Here is a 25265-nt window from a genome sequence, read left to right on the forward strand (position 1 = left end):
CCCTGCCACCTACAGGGGAAGCAGCTGGGATGAACCTCAGCCCTGCCACCTACAGGGGAAGCAGCTGGGATGAGCCGGCAAAGGATCAAGTCTGTTTGGCTTTGGGATGTGTTTTCCTACCACTCCTTAAGCATGGGAGGGGCTGATATTCTGGAAATTCACTTCAGCCCAAACAGGGAAGCCATCCCAGGACGCAGTGCTGGTCCCTCCAGCCTTCTCCTCCCTCCTTGGTGAACTCCCTTCTGGTAATAGATTCTCCGACCTCCAGCCCATCCCAGGACACAGGGCTGGGTCCCTCCAGCCCTCTGCTCCCCCTCCTTGGCCGGCCCTTCTGGTAATAGATTCTTTGACCTCTAGCCTCATCTTCCTCCTAACTTCTCCCTCCTTCTCACCCTCACTTCCGTTCTCTTTCCAGGCCATGTCCTTTTTCAGACCTTGCCCAGCCTAGAGAGGTGGTTAAGTGTGTGAATTTCAGAAGGATTCTCTGCCTTCAGCAACACAAGTGAGCAGTTAGGAAGCACTCATTAAAGAGATTAGAGGCTAACTGAACTCAGGAGGTGCCGCAAAGCACACGCTGCAGACTCAAGTGGGCTCAACAGGCTCCAGAGTTTCCACTGCAGAAGGTGGAGCCTGTGACTCTCAATGTTTTCAGCCTCTGCAGGGAGGACACTGAAGGAACAATTACTCCTCTTAGGGTTACACTCTGGTCCCTAAAGGAAACTGCTGCTGCCTGCAATGACTCCACATTTGTAAGGAGTTGATGGGAGGCGCCACCTCTTTCAGGAAGCCTTTCAGATAGTACCAGGCATGTCTCTTTCTCCCTCCCCTCCACCTTCACAATTTTCTGCACTGAGTGCAAAACGCTCTGGTTGTGCCAGAGGGTGTCTTCCTCATTACTCTTCTGTCTGGTTCGTGGGATGGAAAACTATCATTTTGCACTTATCTCAGCCTTTACTCCCAAGACAGGTGCCTGATGCCCACTGGCAGGGGCCAGGCCTCGAAGCTGATTCGTGCACTAGAATGAGAATGGCTGCAAATTTTTGCTTTGTGTATTTGTTTGGTTTCTTTGCCCAAATTTTCTTTCCTTTTTTTTTTTTAATGGAAATAAGTTTCTGGTTATAAAAAAGTAATCCATGAGCCGAAGAAATCAAAAAGCACCTGTAATTCCGGCACTCAGAGGTAGTCAGTGGGTCATACCATCCAGACTTTGTTCTGTACACTTACACTTTGATGTACAATAAGAATTATACTGTGTTTTTTTCTTATTTGCAATTTACTTAAAAAAAGAAAGAAAGAAAAAGATCCCGTGGATGTCTCCCCGGGTAAATAGGCACAGGCCGACCTCACCTGCGTGGATGGCTGCACGGTACCCTATTTTATATTTGAGCCATAGTACACCCTCTATTAGCTACAACTAATCTTGAAGAGAAAGAGGATTGGCACGGTTGATTTTTGGGCCAGGTGCGGTGGCTCATGCCTGTCATTCCAGCACTTTGGGAGACCAAAGCGGGCAGATCACTTGAGGCCAGGCATTCGAGACCAGCCTTGGCCAACATAGTAAAACCCTGTCTCTACTAAAAACACAAAAATTAGCTGGGTGTGGTAGCGTGCATCTGTAATCCCAGCTACTTGGGAGGCTGAGGCATGAGAATCGCTTGAACCCAGGAGGTGAAGGTTGCAGTGAGCCGAGATAGCACCATTATACTCCAGTCTGAGTGACAGAACAAGATTCTGTCTCCAAAAAAAAAAAAAGATTTTTGTATGCCAGGCTGGGTGAGGTGGCTCATGGCTCACGCCTGTAATCCAGCACTTTGGGAGGCCGAAGTGGGTGGATCACTTGAGGCCAGGAGTTCAAGACCAGCCTGGCCAACATGGTGAAGCCCCATCTCTACTAAAAGTACAAAAATTAGCTGGGCGTGCTGGTGGGCATCTGTGGTCCCAGCTACTTGGGAGGCTAAGGTGGGAGAATCGCTTGAACCTGGGAGGCAAAGGTTAGAGTGAGCCGAGATCACACCATTGCACTCCAGGCTGGGTGACAGAGTAAGACCCTGCCTCAACAACAAACAAACAAAGATTTTTGTATGCCAAGGCAGAGAAAAGTGGGTGGCTGACTGGCACTGATAGTTGACCCGCTGACCAATAGAAGAGTGGACCGAGGTCTGGGAAGTGGCTCAGCCTGGGCCCTCGGTCTCTCTGGCCGCTGTTTGCTGCCCTGAGGAGGAAGCAGCCCATGGCGGGGACTCTGAGTCTCAGCCTCACCTTCGATGGTGGCACTGGAGTCCCCCTGGATGGTGCCTGAGGCCAGCCTTTGCTGCGGAGCCTGCGCTGGCATTGGAGGGGCCCTGGGAACGGTGGCTTGTCCCGCTGGGGAAAAGAGAAGGATGGGCCTGGGTCACACCCTCAATACTCTGTGCCTGCAGGAGGCCTCAGCGGGGCAACGGTCATTGACTCCCTCGACACCCTCTACCTCATGGAGCTGAAGGAGGAGTTCCAGAAGGCCAAGGCCTGGGTGGAAGAGAGCTTCCATCTGAACGTGGTGAGTCAGAGGCCCTCGGCAGTGGGGGTGGGGGCCAGAAGAGGCCCAACAGCCAGCTTCACCCTGTCATCTCTGAGACCCAGAGATGTTGAGGGTCTCACCCAAGGCTGCACAGCCCAGCAGTCTCAGAACCGGAGCTGCCGTGCACTCTGTGCTGAGTCCCTCCCTTAAGACAGCCTTGAGGTGGGGACATCCTCCCCAGTCTAGCATCCTCCCTGGGGAGGGGACACAGCCACGACCATCCATCCCCTCCCTGCAAGGTCAGTCATTGCTCATATGGGGCACATTGCTCCCACCCTGGACGGCCCCCCAGGGCTGGATCTATCACACACAGCAGCGGCAGCAAATGGGGAATGGTTTTGTGGAGGGGGGAAGTGGCTCATCTGCTCAGAGCTGCTCCAGCCTTGAGCCCGCCCTGCACTGGCCTGTTGAGATGGCCTGATGGGGTGGGCGTGGAGTGGGTGGTACATATCCCTTTGCAGACCCATGACCAGGCCTGGGACCTCTTGGTCTCCAGCCTTGCAGGCACACTTGGTCAGGGACCAGGGCCTTTCAGAGGGGATGGTCATGTGTCTGGATGGCACAATAGCCTTGAACACCAGACCCTGCCATGTTGATCTCTCAGCCCAGACTAAAGCAAGGCATGCATCCCAGAGGGGCGCTCCCCATGGAGAGAGGCTATTTACATGGACCTGGGGAGTAAGCGATGGAGACCAGGAGGGGAGGAGAGGCCGCATCCAAGTACACACCAGGCTCCCTGTGGGCTCCAGGAGTGCCAGGTCCTGCTGCAGACAGGTCTGGGGCCGGCTCCTGCAGCTCCTGGCAGCAGCGAGGACCCTGCCTCCTTGAGAGAGTTTGCCAGCACAGAGCAGGGTGGAGAGAGAGTCTGGGAGAGCCTGGGAACGCACCATTTTAGGGCAGCTTCCCTGGAGACAGAGGCCTCTGGAGTCCTGGCTGCCCTGCATCTCTTGGAAAAGTCATTGACCCTCCCTGAGCCTTAGGTTCCTCAACTATACAATGAGAATGATGACAACAGCAATGATATTAATAATGCCTAATTCATAGGCTTATCATGAGGATTAAATACAGTAGAGCATTGTGACCACATTTGATAACATTATGACGTCTGATTCTGATGTAAAGTGAGGTCACCCTTGTCGTTATTAGGATGATTTCGAGGCTTGTTCACATTTCTGGTTGTTCGTGTGAGGCCAAGAAGCTGAGAATCCTCCCATTATCCCTCTTTGGGTCGGAGAAAGGCGGAGGAAGGAGAAGGAAGGAAGGAGTGTCCTCATAGGCCTGCCTTGTCCCCTGTGTAGACAGTGGCTCTTTGGGATACAGAATGGGCTCAGGCAGCCGCCCACAGTGCCTTAGGAGCCGGGGGATACTCAGGCAGGTGGGGCAGGTGAGGAAATGTCCCTGGAAGAAGGCAAGGTGGGGTCACTCGACCTCGAACCTGGACTTTCTCACCTGAGAAATGGGAATGATGACCTTCGCCATACTCTGACCTCACTGAGCCCTGGGAGGCTGAAAGGGAGTGGTTTTTGCAGGTGCTCTGTGCGTGGAAGAGTTCCCCCAGGTTAACAGATGAGCACTGCTGTTCTCAGTGATAAAGACGGTGGTGTGCAAAGCATGCTGAGGGAACCCTCTGGGGCAAGGAGGGTGACAACAGGCATGTCCGGCTGTGGGCAGGCCTCTCTCTGCAGCGCCCCTGTGTCCTGTGTTCACCCTGCATGGGAGGGGTTGGCAGCCCCCTTCTGCAGCTGAGGAAATGGGACAGGGAAAGGCTGCACATCTTTCCTGAGGTGCCAAAGCCAGGTCAGTGGCTCAGGTGGGATTTACCCCAGATCTGGTCCTGGCATGATGCTCCAGCACCCCTGATTTGCAGTCCCAACTTAGGAAAGAAAATAGAAATGATTAAGGCAAGTGTGGGCATGCCCTGTGCGCTCTGAGCTGAGGGCCCAACAAACTGCTGCTCACTGAATACGCAGCTGCCTGGCCCCCTCCTTCTTAGCCCCAGCCTTTCCTTGTCTGCCCCACAGCTGCCTCAGAGAACCAGGGAAGGGCCTCACTGTCTTCCTGCTAAGCCTTGGGGTCTCCTCCAGGAAGGTGAAGTAGCCTGGCCAGAGTGGGATTTGCCTCCCCTCAGTCTAAGCTCCAGCCAGCAGCTCTCCTGGCAGGTTCTGGCGCTCCCCGGAGCACAGCCAGGCATCGCTTTGCTGCCATCGCCTCTGCGAGGGCTGGGGAAGGAAGCCAAGCCCAGCATTTATTTGGAATGCTGGAAATTGCAGGAGCTCTGCCAGGGAGGTGCAGATTCCTCTTGACTTTTGTTATGAAAAGCACCATCACCTTGCCTGGCTTACCAGAGCCGGGCACAGGTATGGGAGGAATATCAGTAGCCAGGGTGACCCGTCTCAAGGGCCTGCATCTTACAAGTGTCCCCACTGCCCCCTCCTTCTTTCTGTCCTGCAGAGTGGAGAAGCATCCTTGTTTGAGGTGAACATCCGCTACATCGGGGGACTCCTCTCAGCCTTCTACCTGACAGGAGAAGAGGTGGGTTGGCCTTTCACAACCCCTGGACTGTCCAGGCTGCAAAGGGCTTTGGAGAATATCCAATCCTTCCCCCTCATGCCACCCATGGGAAAAGGGACTTAAGGGGGCAGGGATGGGCCTAGGGCCACCCAAGTCCACCCCTGAGGGCCTGTCTTCCCTCCGACCATCCCTCCACTTCCTACTTAATCAGTCATTGCTCATCATAGGCACGTTGCTCCCACCCCAGACGGCCCCCCAGGGCTGAATCTATCACACAAAGCAGCGGCAGCAAGAGGGGAATGGCTCTTCCTGCTTTACTCTGTGATCCCTCCATTCTGCTGCCCAGGCGAGCCCACCTGGCTCCCACAGGTGCTTTATGTTCTCTGAGAGCAGCAGCTGGGCCCACACATCATCTGCTCGGATCCCACTCAGCAGCCAGCAGACACGTGGGCTGCTTTTCACAAGTGTTGGTTCTCAGGACTGATAAAGCCAAGACCAAGACCCCCAGGCCTTGTCCTCCACAGCCACCCCTTGCCCTCCCCTCCTGGGCCAACCACCAGCAGACACCTGCTCCAGGTCTCACGGGGGCAGCAGGTGAGGTGGGGCAGCCACTGCTGTATCTGCCAGTGCCAGGCCTTGCCCCCAGGTGAGCTGTGTTGGCTTCCACAAGGAGGGCTGGGAAGTGCACGCTGCAGGAAGGCAGAGCAGAGCTGGTGTGGTCAGGAAACCTGGCCCTCACTCCACACCACCCTCACCTACTCACGGCCTTAGCGAGCTCCTTGTCCCACCCTGGGCCTCGCCTCCTTCCCCAGCATGGATGGTTCTGATACCCCTTCACTCAAAGACCTCTTAGGACATGGGATAGGAAGGAAAGGGTGGGGCCCCAAGGCTGATGGCTCCAAAGTCCATCTTCTCCTTTCTGCGAGAGAATTTTGAAAACCACAGAGCTCTTAGAAATGGGAGGCTTCTTCATCCCCGCTCCTGAGCTCTGGTAAAAGCACAGCCCAGATATCTGGTGGCGAGGTTGGCTGAGTCCCCAAAACATCAGTCATTGGTCAGTTCTGTTCCCCATTACTCAGAGGGGCTGCTGTGAGGCTGGACGCCCCACTGCTCTGACCACCCAGAGACAAATAATGATGCCTGCCCCCCGCCACCCAAGAAGCCATGGAGGTGCAGCGGGCAAGCCACAGAATAGTCCCTCTTCACCTCTACTGCTGCTGTCTGGAAAGTCATTTCCGCTTCCCTTCATCTGTGAAGGTGCCAGGGACTGAAGTCAAGGGTTTCGAGGCAACAGGCGGGCGCCTTCTCTCTCCAGTTGCTCCAGGCCTCTCTCCATCCAGCATAATCTCCTCAGCAGAGATTAGCGCTTGTACCAATTTGTCCCCAAATAATTGTAGATGGAAGCCCTCGGCTTTGAGCCACCCGGAGCCTGAATTTCATTTGAAAACTCCACGACAGGAAAATGACAGAAGGAGCAGAAAAAGCATCTGTGTTCTTCAGGGCATGTGCCCGGCCTCCCTGCTTGGCCGTGGTCAGTGGAGATGACCTGCAGGAAGGAAGAGGGGAGGACACAGCTCAGGGCTCTCAGGGGGCGGTTTGGGGGTGAGCAGTTCAGTAAAGAGTTGGTGGCTGTTGAGACACATCGCTTCTTCTTTCCCTCTCTTCCATCCATCTTTCCTCCCTTCCTTCCATCTTTCCTTCTGTCCTTCCATCCATCTTTCCTTCCATTCTTCCTTCCTTCTGTCCATCTTTCCACCCTTCCCTCCTCCGTTTCCATCCATCTTTCCTTCCTTCCTTCCATCCTTCCTCCCTTCGTTCATCTTTCCTTCCATCCTTCCTTCCATTTATCTTTCCTTCTGTCTTATCTTCCTTCCATTCATCTTTCCTTCCATCCTTCCTTCTCCTTCCATCCATCTTTTCTTCTGTCCTTTTCTCCTTCCATCCATCCTTCCATCATTCTCCTTCCATGCATCTTCCCTGCATTTTTCTTCCCTTCCTCCCTTCTCTTTTCAAGGGCATCTGTGGTTCTGAGAACTTGCTTTGAGGCCTCAACTTCCTAGAATTCACCAGCAACCCAGCTTTGCAGAACATAGACCAGATAGTGGGGTGTGGACAGGAGCACCTGTGGCTTGAAAAACAGCTCAAAAGACTCAAGGAGAGGCCAACGTGGCCAGAACCCCTGGGCAGGCAGGGAGGCTCCTGTGTCAGTCAGTGCAGCCCCTGCCCTCTGGCCACACCTTCTTGATCTGTCCCCCGAGCACCTCCCTGAGCCAGATGCCATGCTGCGTACCTCATATATTTCCTCACTGGAGCCTCGGGTGGCCCCATCAGGTGCATGTTATCACCTATTTGCAGATGAGGAAACTGAGACTTAGAAGCAGTAACTAGCTCCGGGTCGCACAGTCTCTGAGGGCTGTGTTGGGCCTGACTCCTGACCCTGTGGCGTTTGTGCTATGGGCCTGGGTCACAGCTTGGCATGGCGTCACTGCTTGTCACCAGGGCTCAGCCACACCAGACTGAGGCCTCTCTCTTCCCTTAGTCCTTGAGCTCCCACGCAGTGGGTGCCTGTTGGGTGGGTCTTTCCATTCTTAAAATTTCCCATAAAGGTTTGTGGAATGAAGGGTGAAGGAGACCCCACACTTTTCCTGGGCCGAGGCCTTTCTTTGCTTAAGATGAAGCTTCAGAGGGAGACCCCCTGCTGGATAGGCCAGTCCTACCAAGAGCCAGTGCCCATGGGAGTAACTCGCATAACCACAGCTGCACACGTGAGGTTGGTACGGCACTTCACAGTTTATAAAGTACATTCATTTCTCTGCATCCTCTCATTTGATTTCCACAAAGAACCCTGCAGAGCCGGGCTCGTGCCACCATTGTGTTGTGCGGATGAGGAAAGCAAGGTGCAGCGAGGTTTCCTTCCCCCGTCCCCGCTCCTCCACCTGGCTATTTTTTGTATTTTTGGTAGAGACGGGGTTTCACCGTGTTGGCCAGGATGGTCTCGAACTCCTGACCTCAGGTGATCCACCTGCCTCGGCCTCCCAAAGTGCTGGGATTACAGGCGTGAGCCACCGTGCCCGGCCCACAGCATCGTTTCAGTAGCTGCGTGGTATTTTGTTGCATGGAGCCATTATCTAACCACTTTCCTATTGTTTGATATTTAGAACACTTCTAGTTTTTCCCACTATTCTAAGGGGCGCACCATGGCCACACAGCTGTGAAGTGGAAGGATCCACACCTGGGCCCTGACTCCCAGCCCCGCGCCCTTCCCACCCCACAGAATGCAATTCCTGCTGGTTTCTCTCACCCCTGCTCTGGAATTGTGGCCACTAGGCTGTATCTCTGTGTTAGAGAGACGGCTTGGTATCCTGGAAAAGAGCCCTTTAACAGCTCCCTCCACAACCTTGGGCAAGTTGCTCTTCTGAGACTCAGTTTTCTCATCCTCAAAGTGGGTCAGCGCCTTCCCCACAGGCTGTTGCAAGGACTGAGGCCGGGCACTCCTGTCTGCACGCGTTCACCCAGCATCCTTCCAGGGACAGCTGAGACCTGCAGTGCCAGCCAGCAGCAGGGCCTTCAGAGGAGGCGACATGGTTTGCTGGCAGAGAGGAGCATCTAGGAAGTGTTAGCTCAGCGTCCCCAGGGCTGAGGGCAGCCAGACAGCTGCCTGGAGCCTCAGTATCTGGGCTCTGGTTCTGGTGGGTTCATTTGTTCACCTTGGGTAGCCTCCCTGGGGGCAAATGAAGATGTAAGGAGCCTCAGTGCGACCAAGGGCCTTGAGACCCCTTGGTTGTTACTAAGCCTGGCTGTGCACTGGAATCCCCGAGAGCAGATCTGTCTGTTGTTCTGGGCTTTGGAATCTGAATCCTGGACCAGCTCCCCAAGGGATCTGATGGGGCTGGTCCCTGTGCCCGCTTCTGGGCCCTTCTGTCTGGCACTAGACATTCTCATCTTCTCTGACCTATCACTGCTAGCCCACAGCACAGCCCCTCCCTCCCACGAGAAGAAAACCACCCCCACCTCAGAGACCTCCAGTCCACATCCCCGTTTAAAGTGTCCTGAAATTCCCCTCCCACTGCATTCCCTACACAGCTGCCTCTGCAGCTTCTAATTGTGGGGGAGTGGGGGCAGGACTCAAGAAGGCTTTGTTTTGCAAGGACCACAGGAGGTCAGCAAACTGGGCCCCCTCAAGCTCCAGAAGTGAAAAGACCCGTGTATTCCCCACTCTGAGTGGTTTCCTAGGGTCTCATCTTTTAAGAATAAATAACATTTATTGTGGGTGTTCTTTTATTATAAAAATCACACAGGAGGCAGATCACAAGGTCAGGAGATCGAGACCACGGTGAAACCCCGTCTCTACTAAAAATACAAAAAAAAAAATTAGCCGGGCGTGGTGGCGGGCGCCTGTAGTCCCAGCTACTCGGAGAGGCTGAGGCAGGAGAATGGCGTGAACTGGGGAGGCGGAGCTTGCAGTGAGCTGAGATTGCACCACTGCACTCCAGCCTGGGTGACAGAGCGAGACTCCGTCACAAAAAAAAAAAAAAAAAAAATCACACAGGAAATAGAGATGAGCCAAAAGAAAATAAAAGTGATCCATAAGCTTAACCCCCTAGAAGTCCATTATTACTATTTTGTTGTATTTCCTTCCTTTCTTCCATGTCCATAGAATCTTTACCAAAGTTGAATTACTCTGTTTTGAAATGTATTTCTCTTAATAGATTATAAACCCTTTCTTTGCTCTTAATATTCTTCTACAGCATCATTTTATTTTATTTTTTTATTTTTTTTATTTTTTATTTTTTATTATTATACTTTAGGTTTTAGGGTACATGTGCACAATGTGCAGGTTTGTTACATATGTATCCATGTGCCATGTTGTTTTGCTGCACCCATTAACTCGTCATTTAGCATTAGGTATATCTCCTAATGCTGTCCCTCCCCCCTACCCCAACCCCACAACAGTCCCCGGAGTGTGATGTTCCCCTTCCTGTGTCCATGAGTTCTCATTGTTCAATTCCCACCTATGAGTGACAACATGCAGTGTTTGGTTTTTTGTCCTTGCGATAGTTTACTGAGAATGATGTTTTCCAGTTTCATCCATGTCCCTACAAAGGACATAAACTCATCATTTTTTATGGCTGCATTTTTATTTTATTTTTTATTTTTATTTTTGAGATGGAGTCTCGCCCTGTCGCCCAGGCTGGAGTGCAGTGGTGCAATCTCGGCTCACTGCAACCTCTGCTTCCCAGGTTCAAGCGATTCTCCCGCCTCAACCTCCCGAGTAGCTGGGATTACAGGTGTGCATCACCACACCTGGCTACTCTTTGTATTTTTAGTAGAGACGGGGTTTCACCATGTTGGCCGGGCTGGTCTCGACTCCTGACCTCGTGATCCGCCTGCCTCAGCCTCCCAAAGTGCTGGGATTACAGGCGTGAGCCACCGTGCCCGGCCCCCAGCATCGTTTCAGTAGCTGCATGGGATTTTGTTGCATGGAGCCATTATCTAACCACTTTCCTATTGTTCGATATCTAGAACACTTCCAGTTTTTCCCACTATTCTAAACAATGCTGGAATAAATAAGTCTTTACAACATTCTCGATTATTTATTTCCTCAGAATAAATTCCCAGGCAGGAAATGGCTGGGTCAGAAGGTCACAGGTCCTTTTGAATTAATCAGACAGCTCAGAACAGTTCGAAGGGATCTGAGCCTCAGGCAGGGGCCGTGAGGCCTGGGACCTCCCCGTGGCTCCCTTGCTGTCCTGTGGGTGGTTGAGGATAAGCCACTCACCCTCTCCCTTCATTCCCCGTCTGTGAAGTGGGAACGGTGGGCAGGATCATGATGTCAAAGGGGGACAGGCCTGTCCACTGCTCTTACGCAGGAAGAGGGAAACTGTCACCCAGGAGGAAGTGGTCTCTGGAACCTGAGGGTGGTCTTGGCTCCCAGTCCAGTGCTCTTGACAGTCTGAACGGCACCACCTGTTCCCATGCCCTCTGCCTGTGGTATCGTAGTCCCGCGGTGTGGGCAGGCATTGACCTTTGGAGACCGGCCTGTCTCTGCCAGGTCTTCATCTGGACTTGGAGGTGCCCCCCACCCCCCGCACCTCACTGCTTTCTCCCTCATCTTCCCAGTGGCCGCCCCATCCCAATAAGCAGCATCCAGCCTTTGCCACCAGAGTCCTGACACTGTGGTAGATGCTTTGCCACAATTGTCTAATTTTTATTTCTCCCAACAACTCTCTAAGAAGGCCAGTATCATCCTATTTTATGGACAAAAGCTGAGGCTCAGAAGTACCTTGCCGAAGTCCACGTGGCCAGCAGTTGGAAGGGCCGGGCTGGTGGACTGCAGCACTGTCCCCCACTCTAGACCTGCAGCCCTGGGGGGTTCATCCTGCCTGCAGCAGTTCTGGGGTTGACCTTCCCTCACCCAGCCTGGAGTCAAAAGCCCTTTGACCCCCCTCCTTTACAGGTGTTCCGAATAAAGGCCATCAGGCTGGGAGAGAAGCTCCTGCCAGCGTTCAACACCCCCACGGGAATCCCAAAGGGCGTGGTGAGCTTCAAAAGGTAGGGCGCCATCACGTTCCCCACGGGGGCTTTGCTGGGACCATGCCTGCCACTTGTGTGTTTTCTCTGGGTGGTGCTGGTGAGGAGGCTCCAGGGGCAGCGGGCAGGCAAGCAGGAGGGGGGACCCTTGGGACCACCTCTGTCAAACCTGTTCTTTTACGATGTAGAAACTGAGGCACAGGGAGAGGACCATACCTACCTTGGGAGCCACAGTGAGTCGGTGGCACGGTGAAAGTGCCAGCGACTTTCCCGGACAGGTGTTTGTCACCAAACCTGGGTCTCAGGGTTTAGTCCACAGAAGCCTGAGCCTCCTGGGGTGGGCGGGGCAGTTCCTCTGGACATCCCACAGTGCTGTCTTGACTTGAGAGTCCTCCACAACGGCCCCAAACACTCTCTTCCCGTGCTGGGGTTCCGGAGCCAGCAGGCACATCACACCATCCTCCTCCCACAACGAGGAGGTCCCTGAAGCTGCTAGGAGATCTCAGGATCCCAGCCCTCCCGGACAGGAGCCTAGCTCTCAAGGAGCCCTAGCCACTGTCCCTGTGCTGCATGGAGCTACTTAGTAGAAGCCACATCCCCGGGCACCCAGCAACTCTCTGGGGCCATCCCCGAGGCCCTCCAACAACCCCGACCCTAGGAAGGCTGTGATGTTCCACTGCACCAGACTTCCCATCCCATCTGCTGAAGTGATTTCTCATCTCAGGGCTCTCAAAGCAACAGAAGCTTCGGCCAGCTGCCCGGGAGGGGAGGCAGGGGCCCTGGGCCCTGGTTGGAGGACCCATAGCTCCGATCACTGTCCTGGGGAGGTTGCACCCTCGTGTTGGCCTCAAGGGCTTCAGCACCTTTCTCTGGTCTTGCAAAAAGAGGGCTTGGCATGTTCAGCATCTTCATCAACTGTCCTCCCCTGTAGTTGGGAAGAATTCTCAGGGTGTGAACTCACTGGAATCTCACCATAGGCCAGGGAGGGGGGGTTGCTCTCGGGGGCCGGAGAAATCCCAGTCTCGATGCCAGAGTTGACTCCTCAGACTGGACTCTTGGATCTCTGCTCAGATTCCTCTTCCATAAACACTGATCCTGGGAGACACGGCCAGCTGTCATGAAGCCCAGACACACACACACTGTCCTCTGGCTCCCCCTCCCTGGGTCTGGGGTAGGACCTCACTGGGGGCATCCCTTCCTCTTCTGTCCCCAGCCCTTCCCTAGGTCTCTCAGAGCAGGGACCTGATCTGACACGAATCCTGACATTTCTGATTAAGGAAGCGCGTTTGCTTTTAGGCTGTTTGCGTGCTCTCCGTGCCGTGTGCGCATGTACGTTCATGTGTATTTCCTGGCAACATCCCCGTTTTTGTTCTTGGTGAGAGAGTCTGTTGCTAAAAATGCCTGCCTCAGAGAGTGGCAGGGCTGTATGGGCCCATGTGGCACTGAGTTTGCTCTTCGGAGGGGGCCTCCTGGCAGGAGCTGGGCTACTGTCGTTGCACCTGCCCCCAGCAGGGCTCGCTGTGGGCAGCCCCGACAGGAGGGGCAAGAACGTGGACCCTGCAGGAGAGGAGGTAACCAGCCCTGCCCTACACGTCAGGGTGGGAAGGACCCTGAGGGGAGGCCGTTCCCCGGCAGATGTGAGCTGCACCTCCTCACTGGTGTCTGCACAGACCGGCCTGGGAGACTGAGGCAGGGCCAGCCTGACCTGGGACCTTCAGGGACACTGAACTGCCTGGGAGAGTGACGGTGGCCTATGCAAGGACCTCTGCAGCCAAGCCAGTCTCTTTCACTTATGCTGTCTCACACACACGCAGACACCCTCCTGCCACCCTTATAGATCATGAAGGCCCGGATACATAAGCTGGCCTTTGTCACAGACACGCTGGCATCCATACACAGGCACACACATTCACAAACGAATATCCGTTTCCACGTATATGCTCCCGCCACACACAAATAGACATGTCTTCACAGTTGCAAACGTCTGGTGAGAAGTCACTGTGCGTCAGGCATCACGTGAGCATGTGACATGGATTGTCTTTTCAACCTCACAGCAACCGCAGGGACTCCATTTTACCAGTAAAGAAACTGAGGCTCAGAGAGGTGAGGCAACTTACCTGAGGTCACACAGCAGCAAAGCAAACTTAATTAGAATCCAGGTCTGTCTGCCTCCAAAGTTGATGATTACACCATACTCATGAGTGTACCTGCCTAGAAGCTACAGCCAGGGTGGGAAGGGGCATTGTGGAGCACCCCTCCTGCCAGGAGAGAGAACACAGGCTATGGGCCCACTTGCACTTGAAAGGCTGGGAGAGGAGGGCCGAGCTTCCTGCTGGCCCATTGGCTCACAGGGCTGAGCAGAGGACCTCCTGGTCTCTGGGATGCTGCCCAGAGCAGATGCATTTGGGGCACAGAACACCTAGGATTTGGAATTGGATTCAGTTCTACCACTTACTGTATGGCCTCGCCCTCGTTCTATGAAATAAAGATAATGGTATCTACCTCCGAAGTTGGTTGTGAAGGTAAAATAAGAACCACCAGAACCACCTGGCACAGATTAGAAACTTAGTAACAACAACATTTGCATGTGCATAATTACATAATGATAAAAATGACAATACTTACGTGCATAATTTATACCTCACAATAACTCTATGAAGTGTGGGTGCTGTCACTTAAGGGATGAGGAAAGTGAGTTCCAGGGAAGTTAACCAACCTGCCCGAGGTCACCTTGTTGGGACCCGGAGAAGCCAGCGTTGGAAACTGGGCAGGGGAGGAAAGGCACCCAGCCACCTGCCTGCCTCTGCCCGGGCCAGCTTATTTGTCACCACACAGGAAGCCCACTTGGGAGGGTGAGCGTGTGGGGGTGGGAGAGAGGAAGGAGAGGCCCATGTGGGGGAAAAGGAGAACAAAAGACAGTTGGAGGGCTGGTGGCTTTGTCCTACCTTAAACTTCCCTAAGAATGCAGGAAGAATCAATTATTCAGGAAGCTCTCTGAGACTTACTGAGATCACAAGCTGGAGAGAGGTCTCAGTTAGCCTTGGGGGAAGAGGGACAGAGATGGGCCAGGATGGCAGCTCTCTCTTTCCCTCTGGGTGAGTGCGGGGCCATCTTAGGGTGGGAGGCCCAGCAGACTTGTTTGAATCCTGTCTCCATCATCTTCCACCTCTGACCTCGAACACTTCACTTCCCTGTGTGAGCCTCAGTTTCCTCCTTTGCATAGGGGTATGAATGATGTTTTACGTTATGGGCTTTCAATGAAAGTAATGATGCAAACTGCTTGTCCCCTTGCCTGGCACACTATAGTGGCTCAATAAATGGAAGTTGTTTTGTTTATTCAGATCAGGAGCCAAGTTTCCCCTCCTGTGCAACCCATCCCTCCCCCACTGTCCCCTGCCCCAAGCCAGGATGAAGGTGGCTGTCTCTATATGTGTTGAGGTCACCTGACCCCAAAGATCTCAAAACCCGAGCCCTCCATCTGTTCCCAGAAGCTGGGAGGCTGGTAAGTGTCCCTACTTTCCCAGAAACCACATCCAGCCCCAAGAATGGAGTTTAGAGAGAACAGCAGCATCAGGGGAGCCCCAGCCCTACCCCAGGAAAAGCAGCACCCCTCAAGTGACAGTGACCTCCACACCCCTACGCCTGCCTTCCTAAGTCCTGTCCATGGAGATGGAGGGGCAGACAGGGGCCAGTTCCTGGGAGGGCAGTGCGACCAGCAGCAAGGAAGCAGAGTGCCCCTGGCAGAGCCAGTCGCTCAACCTGCTCCACACTAACTGCACCTCAGAGCCTCTACAAATGGGAGGAGGTCACTCCACCCTGCTCTGCCCCACCTCTGTCCACCACAGCCTTCCTGCAGAGACCCTGTGCCCCTGGTTGTCCTAAATATCCCACAGGAAAGATAATCATGATACATATGAGGAAACTGAGGCACAGGGAGGTGGGGCAGTTTGCCCAGAACCACCCCCATTCTGCACCCTCTTTTCCTCTTTATCCCCACAAAAGCCCAGGAAGGAGGAGGCATGAACCTAGGAGATGGAGGCATCACCTTCGCCGTGCCTTGAGGCACTCAAGGATTAAGTGGTTTGCCCAAGGTCTCCAGCTGAGCGACACTTGAACCTGCACCTTCTGGCTCCAGATCTCAGGGAGACTTTAAGTGAATGCTCCTGGAAAGGCAGTGTCCTCGTTCCCTATCCTACGATCGAAAGAGAAGCAAGCTGCACAGCAGTTAGCACAGGCTCTGGCATCAGAGCCAGCTCTGGGTCCCAGCTCTTCAAATTACTGTGTGATCTCAGGCAGGGGACATCACTGTCCTGTGCCTTGTTTACCCCATTTGCAAAAGGGGCAGCTGTGAGCATTAACCAGGATCTTGCCTCTGCATTCTTTGTCTTTGAAAGCACACAGCTCCAGATGTGTGGTCACACCAGAGCTCCCTGCCTGTCCCATGTAGGTTCCGTGAAATTCCAGGCCGGGGCCATTTCGTGTCCTTGGGCAGCACTGACAGTGTGCTGGGAGAGGGAAAGAGCTAGGCGGGGTCTCTGCTTTTCATCGGTCCCATTTGCACCCGAATCACAGCACTGTTTATCCTCCACATGCAGAACCACCAATGGTTGTGAGCCATCCGGTGCCTTCAGTCAGAGGACAGCAACTGAGTGTTCTGTGGGGACTTTGTGGTCCCTGATAGCATTATCCACATCATCTGTAAATTCAGCATAACTCTTGTACCAGGTCTCGAGCCCCCAAGTCTTACAGGGGTTGCTTGATGATGGAGACAAAAAATATTCCAAGTCAGACAGGCCTGGGTTCAAATGACCTTCAGTGAGTCACTTTATCTCGGTGTCCTCATCAGGACATGGGGCCAGGGAGGATTCACTGAAATTGTACGGCGAAAGCTCCTGGTTCCATGCCTGGCACATAGTAGGTGCCCCCACCGAGCAGCTGCTATTACCCTCAGCAGAGGAGCCAGCCTGGCCAGCGGGGGGATGACGGGGGCTGCTTCTGTCTTTTCAGTGGGAGCTGGGGCTGGGCCACGGCCGGCAGCAGCAGCATCTTGGCAGAGTTCGGATCCCTGCACTTGGAATTCTTACACCTCACTGAGCTCTCTGGCAACCAGGTCTTCGCTGAAAAGGCAAGTCTCCTCCCCACCCTTCTTCCTGCGGAGCAGCGGGATGAGCGTGCGGCTGCCACAGGGTTTTCGGAGGCGAGTGGGTCCTCCCTCATGGATCAGCAGGAGGGCAGTGGGGAGCCCGGGAGCCCAGGCTACCGCTAAGATAGCAAATAGTAGCTACCTATACCCCAACGCCAGGTGGCAGGGAAGGTGAGCACGCAGTCAATAAGATTCTACAGAGGGAAAGGGAGAGACAAGACTCTGCCGGGGAAAAGGTTCTCACTGGTCTGCGTCAGCTCAGTGGCAACCACCCATATGTGAAATCTGGAGAAAGTGCAACTGAAATCTAGGCACCACCTTGCGTTGGCAGGAATTGGCCACCCACTGCAGAAGTCCCCTTTCCAGAGACATTTAGCTTTTCCATGTGACATCTGCCTGCCTTCTTCCCTATGCCTGTTTAGCTCATGCCATCAGCAGGCTGGCATGGCAATACCCTGCCATGGCAGATGCCCTGACTGTTCATTCCTGCTGTTTAAGGCCATGCGGGAAGCTGAGAGCACCAATCAGCCCTGACAGCTGCACATACCGGCCTTGGGCAGTCCCCACTACCTAGAAGTGTCGCTGTAGGTCTGACCTTAAATCCAAAGAAGGGAAGTGCTCACACCTTCCTCAGATGGCACTCAGGCTCCAGCAGCTACGGTCCCTCCCTGAGGGCTGCCTGGGGAGATGGAAGCCCTGCCCATCCTCTAGAGCCCTCCAAGGAGAACTTTATGGCAGCGCCACTCCCGACGTCTTGTCTTCCCCCTGGAATGCCCGCCTCTTAGACCAGTACGGGAGCTGGGAGATGATTGATAGATTCCCACTCTCTACACCACGGCTCCCAGCATGGCAGCTGGGAGATGATCAGATTCCCATAGCTACCCGATGGCTCCCAGTATCATGTCACCATCCAGCCTCAAAGCATCACCTGGCGCAGCTGTGAGGAAACAGATTTCTGGGCTTCACTCCAGGGCCAGGCATCTACATTTTTAATACGCATTCATGTGCTTTTTGACGCATGGTTTGGGACCACTACTTACTCAATGTAGGAGTCCACCTGAGTGTCCTTAAGAAGCTCAAGAAGAGCTGTTCAGCCTCTTCTTGATTACTTTCTCTGACAAGGAGCTCACTGCCACCCTTAAACAGTCCGTCCTCCTGGCAGCCTTTCCTTCAAAAGTGGTTTCCTTACATTGAGAGGGACTCTGCCTCCCTGAAACTCCCCCATTTGAAAGTTCGTGGAATGAGTTTCAACCGCACTTCCTGGTAGCTTGTATTTTCTGATCCTTTCCCACCTCCAAGTCCCACCCCCCAACCTCCCTGTTTCCATTGCTCTTAAATCAGACTCCTCTAGGAAGGTTCTGACCAGCTCCGCATGGAGTGGGACAGGGAGCTCACTCCAGTCCCTGGTTATTCTGGAGTAATAGCTACCCCTGCCTGAGCTATGTGCTGGGCACATTGTGATGGCTCTACTCTTCCCAACAACCCTATGAGCTGGGTCTTCCTGGTGTTCCCATATTTACAGAAGAGGAAACTAAGACTCAGAGAGGTCAAGTCGCTTGCCCTGGGCCTTCCAGCTGGTCAGTGATACAGCCGTGATTCAAGCCCAGGACGTGCTGGCTCCTTCCAGACCAGATCGATAGAGCAGGCTGCAGGCTTTTGCTCTAGAGTCCATCTGTCTATCTCTGTCTCCTCTACATTTACATACTCTGGCTATTTTCATCCCCCAATCATGCCTCCCACAGAGGCAATTATTGGCAGTCAACAAATTGGCCCAAATTCTAGAAGCGCCCGCACCCTCCAGGGGAGCTAATTTAGCCTGCTTCACTGCTCACCACCAGGACAGTCGAGAGTAACGCAGGTACAAGCACATTCCTGTCCCCGTAATGGACTTCGTTAACATAAATGGATATGAAATCTGACGTGGCAAAGCCAAGTGCTGTCACCTGGAAAGGAAGGTCTGCCTGCAGAAAGGTGGCTCTCCCACACTCCGGCCCCGTACACACATAACTCTATCAACATGAGACAGTGTGGTCCCAAGGGGTCTTGTGCTGGCTAGGATGTGCTAAGTGGGATTCAACCACTGTTGGAGAGCAGGCACTATGGATAAAGCCCTCCTAAGTCCACTTCTCACCTTCATAGCCCCAAAGGTTGCAAACCCAGCCTCTTTCTGCTCCAGCTGGGGCAGCCTCTGCTCCGTGGTCACCGCCCTGATCTGTGTTGGCCCAGTGCTGCCCTGTGTCGGGCAGGAATATGTATGGTTTGTGTTGTCAGAATTCATTCACGTCCTGGCACTGCCACTTAAGGACCAGGTGGCCATCAGCAAGTCACTAGACCTCTCTGAGATTCAGGTTTCTTGTCTGTTACACTGAGATAATCCCTTGTCAGTTATGAGGGTTGGAGATAATGTATATAACAGATCTGGCTCAAAGGAACTGAAAAAGGATAACAGCTGTTACTGCTTTTTATAATTATTATTATATTTATTAAAACCCTGAAATGCCTGTTAGGGCATAGGGTTATTCAGGAGCCCAAGCCTCTCCCCTGAAATAATTCCAGGGTATCAGATAAAATAGCATATTACTAGATTGGGCCATATGAAACTGCCAATATTGGACCTTTTTTTGATTGCCTTATATACTTATTGTTTTTTAAATGGCCAGAATACTTAAGCATTCTGAATACTTAAGTTAGTAACACTTAGCACTAAGCAGTTTTCAAGAATACAATACATTGTTATGAACTGCAGTCATCATGTCTTATACCATAGATCTCTTTAACTTATTCCTCCTAACTGAAATTTTATATCCTTTGATCAGTATCTCCCCAACCCTTGGTAACCACCATTCTACTCTCTACCTCTACTACTTTTTGTTGTTGTTGTTGTTGAGACGGAGTCTCTCTCTGTCGTCCAGGCTGGAGTGCAGTGGCACGATCTCAGCTCACTGCAACCTCCACCTCCCGGTTCAAGCGATTCTCCTGCCTCAGCCTCCCGAGTAGCTGGGATTACAGGTGCCCGCTACTATGCCTGGGTAATTTTTGTATTTTTATTAGAGACGGGATTCACCATGTTGTCCAGGCTGGTCTCGAACTCCTGACCTCAGGTGATCTGCCCACCTCAGCCTCCAAAAGTGCTGGGACTACAGGCGTGAGCCGCTGCACCCAGCCTCTACCCTCCACTTCTATGAGTTCAACTTTATTACATTCCACGTGTAAGTGAGATCAAGTATTTGTCTTTCTGGACTGGCCTATTTCACTTAACACAATATCCTCTGGGTTCATACATGTTGCAAATGACAGAATTTCTTTCTTTTTTTAAGGTTGAATTATATTCCATTGTGTATACCACATTTTCTTTTTCTTTTCTTTTCTCTTTTTTTTTTTTTTTTTTTTTGAGGCAGGGTCTCACTCTGTTGCCCAGGCTAAAGTGGAGTGGCACGATTATAGCTCACTCCAGCCTCAATCTCCTGGACTTAAACAATCCTCCCACCTCAGCCTCCTGAGTAGCTGGGACTATGAGAATGTGCCATCACACCCAGCTAATTTGTTTGTTTTGTAGAGACGGTTTCGCCATGTTACCCAGGCTTGTCTCAAACTCCTGGGCTCAAATAATCTGCCCAACTCAGCCTCCCAAAATGCTGGGATTACAGGAGTGAGCCACCACCCGTAGCCCATACTATACCACATTTTCTTTTCTTTTTTTTTTTTTTGAGACAGAGTCCAGGCTGGAGTGCAAAGGCGCCATCTCTGCTCACTGCAACCTCTACCTTCAGGTTCAAGCAGTGCTTGTGCCTCCACCTCCCGAGTAGCTAAGATTACAGGCCTGTGCCACCATGCCTGGCCAATTTTTGTATTTTTAGTAGAGATGGGGTTTCACCATGTTGCCACGGCTGGTCTCAAACTCTTGGCCTCAAGTGATCCACCTCCCTTGGCCTCCCAAAGTGCTGGGATTATAAGCGTGAGCCACCATGCCTGGCTATACCACATTTTCTTTATTCATTCATCTGTTGATGGACACTTAGGTTGATTCCACATCTTGCCTATTTGAATAATGCTGCAATGAACACAGGAATATAGATAATCTCTTCAACATACTGATGTCATTTCCTTTGGATATATACCCAATAGTGGGATTGCTGGATTTGACCATTTTTGACCTATTAACAAGGCAATTTTACCTAAAGCTAACAAATGAGCTACTGTCAATTAACCCCACCTTTAAAAGAACCCTCCCTAGGCCGGGCACAGTGACTCATGCCTATAATCCCAGCACTTTGGGAGGCCGAGGCTGGTGGATCACTTGAGGTCAAGAGTTCAAGACCAGCCTGGCCAACATGGCGAAACCCCATCTCTACTAAAAATACAAAAATTAGCCAGGTGTGGTGGTGCATGCCTGTAGTCTTAACTACTGAGGAGGCTGAGACGGGAGAACCACTTGAACCCGGGAGGCGGAGGTTGCAGTGAGCTGAGATTGCGCCACCGCACTCCAGCCTGGGTGATGGAGTGAGACTCTGTCTCAAAAAAAAAAACGGTCAGGAGTTTGAGACCAGCTTGGCTGACATGGTGAAACGCTGTCTCTACTAAAAATACAAAAATTAGCCAGGCATGGTGGCACAGGCCTGTAATCTCAGCTACTCAGGATGCTGAGGCACGAACATTGCTTGAACCTGGGAGGCAAAGGTTGCAGTGAGCCAAGATCGTGCCACTGCACTCCAGCCTGAGTGACAGAGTGAGACTGTCTCAAAAAAAAAAAAAAAAAAAAAACCCTCCCCAAAAGAATCCCTCAAAGGACCCCTAAAGCAGCAAGCAATGAGGAAGTGTTGAGAGTGGGGTGGGGTAGGAGTCGGCCAGGCAGTGGTTCTGGGGTGAGACTGTCCAGGCACCTGGCAGAGCAGTCAGTGGAGAGGCTATGGATCAGGCCCCACCACACCCTTCACGTGGCACCAGGGCAAGGCCACGTCACCACCCCCGGGTTGGAGCCTGCGGTCTGTCGGGCAGCTCTCCCTTCCTGCCTCCTCATAAGGTTTCCTCCGTGCATCTGAACCAGCTGCCTCCCATCCTCAGCAGGCTGGATGCAGTCGGCTTCTTCGGAAGCACGAAGGCTCACCTGGTGTCCGTCTCTTGGCAGGTCAGGAATATCCGCAAGGTCCTCAGGAAGATCGAAAAGCCCTTTGGCCTCTACCCCAACTTCCTCAGCCCAGTGAGTGGGAACTGGGTGCAACGTGAGTACAGAGACGCCACTGCCCCTTATTCAGCGGGTTCCTTCCCAGGCTTCCTAGGAAGACCCTGCCAGGCCCCTGGGCTGAGTGAGGATGTGTCTGTCAGAGCCGTGCAGCCAGCAAGGCATTCGCTCGGTGCCCCTGGACACCACCTGCCTTCCCACACATCCTGGGGGCTTGCCTGTGGTTATCTGCTGCTGCAGTGCCGGATGTGATGGCTGCTGTTTACTGAAGGCATGCCCTGTGCGTTCCACACCCCACCTTCTCCGGCCCCATCAATGGCGCAGCCTTCCATCTCTTACGGTGCTGCAGGAGCCTCCTGCATTATACCCCAGGTTCTCAGGAGGGTCCCAGGTGGAGTCATCCATTCTAGAAGTGGCTCCAAGAGAGGCCAGGCATCCTTTCCAAGCCTCTTTGATCAGGCTTCCCACTTCTAACTTCAATTTTTTTTGTTTTGTTTTGTTTTTGAGACAGAGTCTTGCTCTGTTGCCCAGCCCGGAGTGCAGTGGTGCAATCTCGGCTCACTGCAACGTCTGCCTCCCAGGTTCAAGTGATTCTCCTGACTCAGCCACCCAAGTAGCTGGGACTACAAGCATGTGCCACCATGTCTGGCTACTTTTTTTGTATTTTTAGTAGAGATGGGGCTTCACCACGTTGGCCAAGCTGGTCTCGAACTCCTGACCTCAAATGATCCAACCACCTTGGCCTCCCAAAGTGCTGGGATTACAGGCGTGAGCCACCACGCCTGGCTCCAACTTTAATTTAAAACAAAACAAAACAAACAAACAAAAAAACCGTACAACAGTGTAGAAATCATGAATTCAGGCCAAGCACCTGACGGGAGGCCGAGGCAGGCGGATCACGAGGTCAGGAGTTCTAGACCAGCCTGGCCAAGATGGCAAAACCCTGTCTCTACTAAAAATACAAAAAGTAGCTGGGTGTGGTGGCACATGTCTCTAGTCCCAGCTACTCAGGAGGCTGAGGCAGGAGAATCGCTTGAACCCGGGAGGCGGAGGTTGCAGTGAGCCAAGACCGCACCACTGCACTTCAACCTGGGCGACAGAGTGAGACTCCATCCCAAAAAGAAACCAAAAGACATCATGAATTCACCTGTACATCTTAGACCTACAAGAATCAGTCCCAGAGTTTTCAGTTGTTCTCTGTTCAGAGACTTGTTTCCCAGCCAGATAATAGCCAGTCACCCATGGAACATCATTCACAAGCCCCCAGCCCTACCCACTGCAACAGAATGGGGCTTGGGGTCGCTTAGGTGTGAGAGTGTGGACAAGTCCCCCAGGCCCCTGGAATGTGCATGCCTGTTGAGAAGCCCAGCTCTGGGAAGCAGAGGCAGGCCCTGGTCACATGTCATGGTCAGCCGGAATTGGCAGTGACAGGTTCTATGGGCACTGCCTCTAGGGCCTCCCAAGACCTGGCAGAGCCCCCACCCCCACTGTCTCTGTGCAAACAAGGGCCCCTTCCCTTTCCCCTGCCTCCAACCCAGTTTTTGGGACATCAGCGAAGACTCAGGGGCAAAGTGGGTATGAGTCTAATGACTGCATGGCTTAGGGGGGAGTTCACTGTATCTCCTTCAACCTTGGTTTCCTGTCCTGCAAAATGAAAGAAGAGAGTGAGACGCATTCTTTGTGTGCCATGGAGGGGCGTAGGAAGAACGGTCAAAGGCTGCAGGAAACAGATTTCACTTCCATCTTCCAAAGATGATTCAAGTTGTCCCAAAAGGGAACAATGCAAGCGGGGCCTAGAGAGGCGGCACTGGGGACACTGTGGCGAAGCAGCTGATGCCTTTCCTTCCAACCTGAGCCTCCCCCAGAAACCCCCACCCAGGAATTTCCCCCAGTGATGACCTCACCCCAAGTGGCCTCCTGTAAAAACCACTTACAGAAACTCAAAGTATCTTTAACCAAAACACACTGCCGAATCCAAAAGTACGGGGAGAAAATGAAGCTTGAATTGCAGATTATGGCCACGGGAAGAGGCAGTTCGGTAACAGTTGCTGGTTTTAATTGCGAGACCTGACTGGGTAAGGAGATAAACCCCTCTGAGCTGCTCCAGGGCAAGGCAGCAGAATCCATGAAAAGGGCTGAGAGGGGTGTGGGCTTCCCAGTTCAACAGTTAGACCTTGGCAAATTATAAGGGAGCCCCTGCCGGGAAGCATAATTTTCTTCTCAGGCTGTGCCAGGGGCTGCAGGTCTGAGCAAAGTCAGTCGCATATATATGGGAAATTGTTTCCTATTAGTAAAATCTGAGCCCTCGGCCTGCTAAAGAGCAGAGGGGGTTATAATGCCCAGCTCACCCAAACGTCTGCCTTCCTCCTCCCCTGGCCCTTGTGCCCGGGTTCATCTCAGGTTTCCTGTGGTTTTTTGTTGGGGTTTTTTTGGTGCATACGTATTCGTTTAGCACACGATAGCGTTACCACCTTGCATGAGCTTAAGTGCACGCACGTCATTTTCTCTTCTTCAATCTTCAGAACAAGCCTGAAGGCAGGACAGGCAGGTTCTGTGTAGCCCATTTGCAACCACAGAAATTGCAGCCTAGAGAAGCGAAGGAGGAATTAGGACTGCATCTCAGTTACCTAGGCCTCCGCTCTTGTTGGCTTCCCACTCCTCCTGGAAACCGAGCTTCAGCGGTAACGGGAGCCCCAAGACCGTCCTACTGCTAAGACTTCACATCCAGGATAAATCCACCAGGCTCCCCGATGGTGCCCAACACAAATGAGATGACCCTGAGGCCAACCCCCTGACAGCTGCCGAGGAGAGGTCACCAGCCCCCGGTGCGGCACCCGAGTAACTTGTCCACTGCCTGAATCCCACACTTTCTTCTGTGGGAGGGAAGTGGCAAGTCCAGACCTCATTGGTAGGTACAGGAGTGTGAGCTGCAGCCTGGCAGCTTCCCTGGCATCAGATCGGCTGATTTCCAGGCTTGTGGCCCAGCCTCCTGCTGCCATGTGTGACGAGCGCATTGGCACGGTCAGGAAGCAGCAGAGCCTGCCTCTGCTCTGGGGCTCACGGACACCAGCTCGTGCCCCCTTCACACCTGCAGATGGGGAGACCAAGGCCCAGAGTGGGCGGCGGTGCACCCTGAGCTAATGCAGAGCCATGTCTTCTCATTCCTATGCCTGTGCTTCTCCCAGCCTGCCTCGCAGTGTTGGGGAAGACCACACACACACACACACACACACATACCCCTACTACCCCACGCACCCTCCCAGACGCACACACATTACATATCCGCCATACACACAGACCCACACACCCACACTCCCCTCACATACATCCACACTCCCCTCACA

The 25265-nt window shown here is 53.0% G+C and overlaps 1 protein-coding gene across 5 annotated transcripts in view; it reads left to right on the forward strand.

The window, feature by feature from the left end:
- Positions 1 to 25265, forward strand: part of MAN1C1 (mannosidase alpha class 1C member 1) — a 182833-nt gene that overhangs the window by 136134 nt on the left and 21434 nt on the right. For all 5 annotated transcript variants that reach the window (XR_009214830.1, XR_009214831.1, XM_058443971.1 and 2 more), the window contains 5 exons: positions 2421 to 2536; positions 5009 to 5089; positions 11526 to 11620; positions 16607 to 16724; positions 21868 to 21961. Coding sequence is in view for 3 of the 5 variants with exons in the window: in XM_058443971.1 (XP_058299954.1) it covers positions 2421 to 2536; positions 5009 to 5089; positions 11526 to 11620; positions 16607 to 16724; positions 21868 to 21961 (504 nt within the window). In the remaining 2 variants the exon portion in view is untranslated. The remainder of the gene's footprint in view (positions 1 to 2420; positions 2537 to 5008; positions 5090 to 11525; positions 11621 to 16606; positions 16725 to 21867; positions 21962 to 25265) is intronic.

This window comes from Hylobates moloch, unplaced genomic scaffold (assembly GCF_009828535.3).
Source record: "Hylobates moloch isolate HMO894 unplaced genomic scaffold, HMol_V3 SCAFFOLD_9, whole genome shotgun sequence".
Lineage (NCBI taxonomy): Eukaryota > Metazoa > Chordata > Mammalia > Primates > Hylobatidae > Hylobates > Hylobates moloch.